At 41.9% G+C, this 10,730-nt stretch overlaps 1 protein-coding gene across 1 annotated transcript; it reads left to right on the plus strand.

The window, feature by feature from the left end:
- Window positions 1-9,051: 9,051 nt before the first annotated feature.
- On the plus strand, window positions 9,052-9,941 carry LOC119314992 (ethylene-responsive transcription factor ERF109-like). The gene has a single exon (XM_037589666.1). It carries the CDS (start codon window positions 9,059-9,061, stop codon window positions 9,623-9,625), a length of 567 nt encoding a protein of 188 aa, XP_037445563.1. The 5' UTR covers window positions 9,052-9,058; the 3' UTR covers window positions 9,626-9,941.
- Window positions 9,942-10,730: the final 789 nt, after the last annotated feature.

The following is a 10,730-nucleotide window of genomic DNA, read 5'->3' on the forward strand; positions in this document are numbered from 1 at the left end:
TTTGTTTTTGCCACTCTAGATTTTGCCAATTTTCATTATGCCACTCTAGATTTTGACATTTCAGTTCTGCCACTCTTAGCTTTTCACAATTATCACAATTGCTATTCCATGGCAAAACGCGGACAACGGAGCGCACTTCGAATTTTTTTTGCTTATGTGGCAAGTAAATTAATGAGAAATGATAACATAATATGTTACTGTAACATAACGCTTTTCAAGATAAAATGAGTCTAAAAGCTAATAAATAAAGCAATCTATAATATTATTATTATATTACTTGGCATTATGAAAGTAGTAATTTAGACTAGTGTCATATGCATGACACTAGTCTAAGTTACTCATCAGCCTTATGACTGGGGTTCAGGATGGTATCGTCGGAGGAATTCCACCCGGTGCCGAGCTTATTCACATCCGCTAGTCTAGCCGAGCTGGTCTGCAGCGTGTCCATCCACCCTTTTTTTTCTGCTTTAATTCAAGCACACGCACATCGACACGGCCCTTGGCCCAGAATCCCTACTGGGCCTGCACAGTGCTGTGTATCTGGCCCAGTGTACCCTATGCAGTTTTATCAAAGTATCGCCTTTGAAATGCCTCAAAAACAATTATAGTATCACCTTTAATAGTAGAGAAAAATAAAAAATTATTACATGGATGAACGGATTAAAGAATCAGAGAAACGCACCTTGCTCCCATGCATTGCAACGGGAGATAAAATAGTACGCATTTAAAATCAGTGACAATTATATGTGCAAGCAAAATCCCGTGTGCACACAAAAATGGAACATTTAGCTTTCCGGTTTCGCGGTGTGAAGAAATCAATCCACTATTTTTCCATGCAATGATTGAGGGTATTTAAGAGTTTTGTTACGTCATCATATGCCAGAGAAGGCCCATGAGTTATTCAATCTACTCTTCCTTTCAATCCCTTCAACCGAGGGGATTTTAAGATATGAATTTTCTGAATATTTTAGGAAACATGAAAAAAAAAATCCTGAACAACTTTTTAAAAATTAAGTACACTTTTGAAAAAACGCGAACAAAATATTAAAGAGAACATCTTTTAAAATTCACAAACATTTTCGGAAAACACCAACTATTTTATAAAAACATGAACATTATTTGAATTTGTGAACATCTTTCTAAAATGGGAACATCTGTTGAAAATTCATAAGATATTTATAAAATATGTATATTTTATACATGAACATTTATTTTCATTAAAAAAATTTCACTAAAACAAGAATATTTTTCGATTTTTTTTAAATGACATTTTATTTTTAGAAATCTCGAACAAGTTTTAAAAACAATAACTTTTTTTGAAAAAATGGGAAACTTTTTGCAAGTTCTAAATAATTTTCAAAATAGCAAAAAAAATTGGAATTCTTACCATTTTCCAAAATTTGTTTTTTCTACTTTTGAACTTTTTTTGAGAATTTTTAGTTTATCAAATAAATTATAAAAGAAAAATAAACTTGGAAATGAAAAATGAGATAAGGAAAGGAGAATAAAAATAGAAGTAAAACACAGAAAAAAAGAAAAATCCGCCAGCCCATTATTGGTTGTCCTCTACGAAATTTCGACTCTTTGTCGTCCAGTGCGGAAAATAGAATTTTCCCATCTGCCTGGCAGAAAAATAAGTGGGCTGACTTCGTTGGGCCACACCATGCAGCCCACGTATGATAATTCTTTTTCTAGCAGACAAACGCATAAGAATTTAGTACCATCTCGGATAAAAAAATAATCTTTTCAGCGATGAACGGATGAAAAACTTGGCGAAACGCACCTTGCTTTATTATTAAAAAAATTATAATTATATAATTATATAATAATAATAATAATTATTACTATTATATGATTATTACTACTATTATTATTATATAGTATTAGTATTAGTATTAGTATTAGTATTAGTATTAGTATTAGTATAGTATTAGTATTAGTACAGTGACCAGTAATTAGTAATTAGTAATTAGTATTAGTATTGTATTAGTATTGTATTAGTATTAGTATTAGTACAGTATAGTATACTATAGTATTAGTATTAGTATTAGTAAGGTATTAGTATTAGTTTTAGTTTTAGTAGGTATAGATTTAAATTTAAATTTAGAAATTTGAAATATTTGGGGGGAGGGGAGGTTTTTTGGCTTTTCCTTTTTATTTTCTTTTTTCTGTTTTTCTTCAATAATTGTTTTCATTCACATATGGTTTTTATCTTTCTTTTCTTTGAATTTTTCTTATGGTACTTGCTTCCGGTTTTATTGGTTTTCAGTTTATTTCTTTCCTTTTCTTCTATTTTGTGTATTGTACAAAAAGTTCACCATGTATTAAAAATATGTTCGTCGTATGTTTAAGAAAATGTTCGCCATATATTAATAACATGGTCAGGGTATCTTAAAAAGATGTTCATTGTGTATTTGAGAATTGTTCGGCCTATATCACAAAAATGTTCGACATGTATTTAAAAATTGTACAGTGTATCACAAAAATGTTCATTGTGTATTTTTAACTTGTTCATAGTATATTACAAAAGTTTTAAGTATATATATTTAAAATTGTTCAGTGCACACAAAAAATTGTTCATGTTTTCCTATTTTTGTTTACTTTTTTAGAGCTTATCCTTTTTTAAAGGTTTTGTTCAAATTTTGAAAAAAAAATCACACTTTCAAACATTATGCGCATTTTAAATAAAATTTGTTCACAAATTTTCCAAGAAATGTCACTTTTTTTGGGGGGAAAAGCGGATCTCCCATGGTAGCTAGTACTTAAACATTAGCACTGCGTTTTAACTGGCCAAAGTTGTCCGCTCGAGTGGCTATCAATGGTGCTTTGTAGCCCGAGGTCAAGATTCGACTCGGCGCACCCCCTTTTTATATTTTTGTGAAGTTTAACATTCGACTCTGCGATCGGGATGGCTGTTTGCCGCCCTTTGAGGTAAAACTCTACTGTTGGATGCATGTGGGCATCCAATAGGAGCTCTCACCGGCGAGTAGAAACTTCCTACCTCTGCAAATTCATTATTCTGGCCATCCCGAAATCTCCGGGATGAGCTAAATTTCAAATTTCTAATGGGCTCATATACTCTTAGCTGGTAGGGTAAGAGTCGACTTTGATTTGTAGTGCTGAAAAAGGATTACATGATTTTTTGACCAGTTTAGCCTATGTCGCATGAAGTTTCTTTTGAACACAGTATATACGTAGACGCTCATATTGTCATACACACGCACATACAATCACCTCTATGAACATGTGCACACACCCCCACTTTCTTTATGAGCACATCTGAGAGACTGAGTCAGCACATCATCTGAAGATTGACGAAGTCGCCAAAAATGTCTTTATAGTCGACGAGAACGCCTCTTTTTACTAAACGCGCATCGCAAGAAGGCCTGAAATAAATCCAGAAATATGAACACCAGTATTAGATCTAGAACTTGAACGCAGGTTGGTTCTGTCGGAGGAAACTGCTTGGTGTGCTCAAACGGGTGCGGCTATGTGTCGCTTGCTGCGATACATCACACATTGTCGCCTACAGTATGTCATAAATGGGCCAACCCAGCACGAGGGAGGAGCACTGGCTCCATAGCACATCTTTTCCTTTTCATTTTATTACTTTTATTTGTATATTTTTGTCTCAAAATAAAATTGTATATCTAAAACGAAAACAAAACAAAAATATACTGCATTTTCTTCTTCAAAAAAACATAGGTAAAAACAAACGAAATACGAAAAGCAGAAAAAAGACAAAAACACATGCAAAAAAAAACCCTTTGTTCCACGGGAACGTGCGCGACTTGTGGCTGTGGCTGGGCACGCGATGGATATTTTTTTAAATAATACATTTTAAATTAATTTTTAGAAATATTACGTTGAATTTATTTTTTTTCAAAAATAATACATAATCGGCTCTTACAGCAGGTCGATTAGTACCTTGTCGGCTAACAGCAGGCTGATTGGGCTTCTGCACTCCTGTCAGCTAACTGTTGGCCGATTGGAATTAATTGGCTTACAGTAGGCCGACTAGAACTAATTGGCTTAATATAAGTTGATAGTTGCATGCCTCATTTTCTCAAGCCTAAGTTTCTTGTTTCTGGGCACTAAGGTGGGTAAGCAGTGTAGTGTAGTTTTGTACTCTCGGCAAGATATCAGGATTTGGACATATCTTGGCGAGAGTACGAGACTACACTACAATGCTTACTCACCTTAGTGCCCAGAAACAAGAAACTTAGGTCTGAGAAAATGAGACATGCACCTATCAACTTATAGGAAGCCAATTAGTTTCAGTCAATCTACTATAACCCAATTTATTTATTTTTTTGAGTTGATACTGTAAGCCAATTAGTTTCAGTCGACCAGTTAGCCGACAGGAATGGACAGGAGCCCAATCGTCCACTTGTTAGTCGACTGGGTACTAATCGGTCTACTGTGAACCAACTAGTGTATTATTTTTGAAAAAAGAATTGGTGTAATATTTCTGAAAATTAATTAAAAGACGTATTATATAAAATTAATTAAAAAACGTATTATATAAAAATAATTAGCCAGGCGACGAGCCCCCGTGTGCCCGTTGGGAGGCCCTTGCAGGTGTACCGCTAGTTAGTCTTTTTTTTTGGAGGTAGCTCTCTGACGGCTCAAACGAGCGATCAGAATCGTTGAACACGAGCCGGCCTGAAAGCCTAAAACCAACTTTCGAAAGGTGTGGTACGCCAACACACCCACGACTTGCGAGGATGGGCCAGGCTGACCGGCCGGCGTTGACATTTGCAAAGGACGATGTACGCCGACACAACCGTTACTTTATTGGTTCGCTTTTCACACCCGGGTGACGGTGGGAGCGCTGACTTTCCTAATGCATCATTTGTGAAGTTGGTCAAAGTCACGTAGTCACTGTTCACTCCCGCTGAGAGCGCGACATCATACAGCTTTGCCACATACTATCTTGACGCCGTTGGAGATGCCATTGTTATTCGTTGCTAAAGTGCACGACACGAAACGTTGCTATTGCGAATATGAACAGATTTTATTCACAAAAAAAGGAATATGAACAGATTTATTGGAGCCTTTTAAAATAAGAAATAAATAGATCAGCACACCATATAAGGGCATCTTAATGCCGACCCTCAAACCTCTTGTAACCGTTCGGACCATGCTGTTCGCCCCGCGGAAGTCATCCAACGCCGACCTGTATTGGTCCGCGGGGCGGTTTGGACGTGATTTCTTCCGTCAACTAAAGACAAAAGCGAGGAAGCTTTGCGGGAGTTTGGATCGACCCTAAGCCCGCTTCTGACCGCTCTGCCCACCACCAACCCCTCTCTCCCACGCGCGCATGCCGTCCGGCGCCAGCTGCCCACATTCATGCCGCTGTAGAGCGCCGCTCCGCTTTGAAGACGGCTCAGGGCGGACGCAGCCTCCTCCGCCGCTCCCCATCTCCTCCTTCACCACTCTTCTGATGCCCTCCGAAGAGCAGTTCTCCTGCATACAAGACGGCAGGGTGGCCCGCCGAGCTAGCTGGATACGAGTGAGGCAGCTCGCAGCTCCACCTCCCTCGCCTAGCCCGACGGAGCCAGTAGCCGCCCAAGGCCGGCGCGTGGTACAACAACTCGCCGCTCCAGGTCAGCTCGATGAGGAGTGGCGAGTTGCTCCACGGCGGCACGGGCGTCGTTGCTACCTCGACGACGCCGCGTCATGCTGTGTCCCCCGTGTCTGCAACCGCACCTCCAGTGCCTGGGACCGTGCCATGTAGGTAGAGTCAAAAGCCGGGTGCGCGGAGAGCGATGAGTCGGTCGCCAAAGCCTCCATGTCCGCCGCCATCATCGAGGAGAAGTAGAACATAGGAGGCTGCTGCCGCTTGGGTCCCATGAAGGCCCATCACCGAGGCGACGCCGACGTACACAACCGGTGTCTTGCCTGGTTCTTATCTTGTGTGGACCTCAATCGATCCCACATGAGCTCCGTGGGATCGTAGGCGCCGCCTTCCCCTCCCACTGAAGCATCAGTCCGGGGTTCCACTCCAATGAGCGGTGGGGAAGTGAGTCGTCCTTTGCGCTGAAACATATACCTCCGGGGCTCTCGGTAGTCCGGTGATCGGGCTGCCAGATATGAGGAAGACAAAGGGATCTGCCGTCGGCCATTTAGATTAGGTATTATTATACCTCCAGAGGCAGACTAGCACCGCTTAGTTGATATAAATGTAAGGAAATCCGTCGTGTTTATATGAAAATCCATCATTTTTATATGAAATCTAGTTGTGTTTGCACGAATTTCGTCCGGTTGGTTCGAGATGTTGTAAAAATGTATGCGGCTAGCATTAGATGGCGTCCTCCTGCGTCCATGTTCTTTTACGGTTTGCTATTGGAGATGCCCTAATAAGCATGTGATTGTCCACACTTGCTACTTATTAATGTAGTTGATGTACTGACTAGGTTTGAAGTACAAAGCAAATAAAAAATACCGACAACTTGCTAACATATCATTGTAGCTCTTCGTGAACGAGCACAAATTATTAATCCAACAAGAACCTAATGATGCGGGCAAACCCTTTTATGGGCATATTCTTCAACAAATACAAAAAGCTTTCAATATATTTATTTTTTGTGATACATTATGGTAGACGTGGGATACGAGGTCCATAGCCCATCTTACAAGTCGGGGCCAACCTTCCACCGACAAGTTCACCGCTTTAGGATGATTCTCCCATGCCGAACATTGCCATGTTATCCACTTGACCATTTATGAGATTAGGAGGAAAAGATGTATTTGAAAGAGAGCTCGAGGGAGTGCTTGTTGCAACCTGAAAAATGAGGTCCGCATATCGCATTTACCCAAATAAGTTCTAAAATCCGATAAAATCAAGGATATCATGTCGCAAAGATTGTCAAATAAATCACAACCAAAAAAATTATTCATAGATTTCCAGTAAAACTTGGAGTGGTTGAAATCGCCACATATCGTCAAACATATTTTGCCAAGCCAATTTTTTGTAATTTTCCCACTGGCTTTTTCTCAATGTAAAATTATGTGCCATTTTTTTTTCTATTTTCGCATACACAGTACATAAACTCATGATGCGGAATCCTTACATATAATTGATTATAAAATTTGGTGACTATTACAAGTTGGGGCCTGTTTTAAGTTGGTTTGCATTTGCTATGACGCAACATCCATGTGCATTGCACATTTTCAACTTCGCTCCTTTTTTCCTTCCAAACTGAACATGATTTGTGTCCACATTAATACTGAATAAAAGAGAGGCCTCCCTCTCTGATTTCTGTTAAAGAAACCATTTGGTTCACTTTGGAAACTACCCTTAACAAGCACCACCAACCTTGCAACATTCATCAACAACACTACCAAAAGAACGAGACCTAAGGGCGGACAACTTAACATGCAGATAGAGATAGACTCGAGCACACAACATTTTACAAATCTTAAGAGATAAACTAAGAACCAGACTTTGGAAAGTGATCAAACTAGACTAAACTCAAACATGGAACAAGAAACGCAGTGAACTGATGCATCCAGGGAAAGTCGTTAGAGAGAACAAGTTGCACCAACAGGTGAAGTCACAATCAAAGATGAGCTTTAGCCACTAATCCTGAGCACTCATGGACGCCACCCTTGTGATGTCGATACACCTCACTTGCCACTTGTTCTATAATTCTTGTCCCCAGCATCAACACTTTTCCATTTTCCTCACTTATCTGCAAAAATGCTTAATTGGTAATCCAATGACATATCTGTGCGGGGAGAATAATTGGATCACTAACCATTTTCTATCGAAAACAATATCATTTCTGCATCTCCAAATGGTCCAGAAGATGGCGGAGACACCAACTATAACATTTTTTGCTATCTTTTGTAGAAAAAAAATCAAAACACCAAAACATATATTTAAACTATCGGTAATAGTTCTTAAATCAAAGACACATTCTAAAAAAACTCCACACCAATCTAGCAAGAGAGCATTGGAAACATAAGTGATCAATGCTTTGGTCTGGTCCATAAAACACACAACATTTGCTACATTTCCAACCACTTCTCTACAAATTATCCCTGGTTAAAATGATTTTTGTGACCATTAACTAGCGAAATGAAGATACCATCAGCACATTTGTGTCCACATGTGACATGACAAAGAGTAAGAGACGTTTAAGAAAGAAAGCTTAAGGGCACATTTTTATTAACCAGACCAAAACCTACTAAAGAAAATACATCATCTACAGAGATACGAAGGAGGGGAGGGTAAAACACGGAGGCAAGTTGGAGCATTAGCAGCAGACCTAATGGAGGTGCCCGCACTCGACACACCTTCTACGGGACGAAAACATACTAACACTGCTTAAAAAATCAACGAAAAAGTGCTACAAATCCACCAAACAAAACGACAGACAAGGATCGACATTGTTTAAGGGCACACGAGTTGCCCATTGCATTCTCACCCAGTAATTTGAAAATCTGACGAAATCGAGGATCTTAGGATGTAAATCTAGTAAAATGCACCTCGAAAGATAAATTCATCGGATAAAATGGTGACTAAAAATGTACTAAAGTATAGAATTTGTTTTTTTTTTGCTGGTAAAATAGCAGTATACAATTGGATTTCAGAAGATTCACAAAAAAGATTGATATGTACTAAGGTATACAGTTTGGCTTTAGAAGATTCGCCAAAAGTCTGATAGTACCAGTAGGCAGTACCGTCAAGAACGTTCTTATATTATGGGACAGAGAAGTAGTATACAATTTGATAGTACGTAGGTAAAATCTATCTATTTTAAAACATGATTGTGTGAACAGCTCAAATATCGTCATAACCAGGCGTCAGCAAGCAGTGCCTAATCAACCCATGCAAGGCATTTCCTCACTCACTCGCCCGTTCCCACGATAAGAACGTGATCGCCGTTTCAAATACGCGTCGACATGCACGTCCTAGAGCTAGCTACTCCTATAAAAGGTACCGCACCACCAAACAACCTCAAACACCAGTCACCAGAGCACGAGAACTCAACTCCATCGTTCTCCATCGTTCTCCGAGGAGAGGCAAAACTTTATCGCGACGCCCGTCATGGCGCCGAGGCTGGAGCGCGGCGGCAGGGGCTTCCAGCTCCCGAACTCCGAGCTGGAGGACTCCCTCTTCCTCCGCGCCCTCATCTCCGTTGTAAACGGAGACGCCGTCGTCCCCACGCTGCACCTCGAGCCATCGTCCACGCCGCACTTTGCCGCTGCAGTTCCTGCGTGCGCCAGCTGCGGCGTGGACGGGTGCATCGGCTGCATGTTCGTCGCTGCGGCGGCGACGGCCGACTCGAGCAGCGGGGGCGAAGAGTGCTCCGCCGCGAGCTTCGTGAAGGACGGCGGCGTGGGGAAGATCACGCGGAGGAGGAGCCGGAGCAAGTTCGGGGGCGTGAGGCAGCGGTCGTGGGGGAAGTGGGCGGCGGAGATCCGCGACCCGCACCGCGCCGTGCGCCAGTGGCTCGGCACCTTCGACACCGCCGTGGATGCCGCCCGCGCCTACGATCTCGCGGCGCTCGAGTTCCGTGGCCACCGCGCCAGACTCAACTTCCCGGACGCGGCCGCGTCGTCGTCGTCGGCGGCTTCTGTTTCTGATTCTTCTTGGACGGCTGCGCAGTCGTAGAACTAGCCGGGCAGTCCTCGCGAGACCTGCGGGTAAAAATGTGTCGTCACGGCTACCGGACTAGGTAGAAAAAGGGGCGAGGGAGCAGAAGATCATGATGCTGGATGATGACAACTTCGTGATCCATGTTTGGATAATTTATTCATTAGCATTTTTGAAAGGATGTTATTTAATCCGAATCAATATTCGTCGGTGAGCATGGCCACCTGTAGTCGGTGTAGCCGCCTTCAAAGGCAGAGGACGTGCTTCAAAATTTGCCCCTCTCCTTTCATGCCCGTGACGCAACTCCCTCTTCTTCAGGTTATTAATTTTCCCGGGTTAACTTTTTTTTTCTGACAATTTTCATGAGTACTCCCTATGAAAAGAAATATAAGATCGTTTAGATTAGTACATATCGATGCAACACTTTTCATTTTAGGCGGAGCTTGCTTTGGGAATGTGGATACACAACCTTTTCGGGGACAATGTCCCCTTGAAGAATACTTGCTCTTTAACTCGGAGTCGTAGAAACTAGTGTTGTCTTGCTTGCTCGAAACGTGTTTGAGGAGTGATGTGTCTTGTATTCAAGCGACGTTGCTTCGGAGAGCGACCACCAAGAAGCATCTTGGAGTGGAGTACGACAACTTCTACTCCATGAGAAACGTATAGAGGGAGTAACTTATATGAGCGGACTCGTTTGGTCATTCAACTCACAGCCAGATGATATTGAAAGTCACCTATTCCGGCCATCCCACGCCACCTATTCCGGCCATCCCACGCCACCACCGCCATCCTGCCGGCCGCCATGAGCCACCCCGCGGCCAATCCACCCCAATTTCCGCCTCCCCTTGCGCCGCATCCAGGCCGTCGCCCCCCCTCCTCGCCCCCATTGCCGCCACCATCACCGCCCAACTCCAGCCGCCCGTCGTTGCCTCCTATGGCTTGGTTTTGCGCAACTGCTTCGACCTTTTGGATTCCGGTAACAAACTTCTTATCAAGAGAATTCCTTTGTGTGAGGCTACTGAGTTGTTATTTGAATTATTGGTTTTTATGCAATAGTGGCGGTCGCTAACTAAGGTCGCGCTCGGCACTGGAGTATTTCCACGTTTTAAAGAGTTTTTTACCG

This window comes from Triticum dicoccoides, chromosome 6A, assembly GCF_002162155.2.
Source record: "Triticum dicoccoides isolate Atlit2015 ecotype Zavitan chromosome 6A, WEW_v2.0, whole genome shotgun sequence".
Taxonomy (NCBI): Eukaryota; Viridiplantae; Streptophyta; class Magnoliopsida; order Poales; family Poaceae; genus Triticum; species Triticum dicoccoides.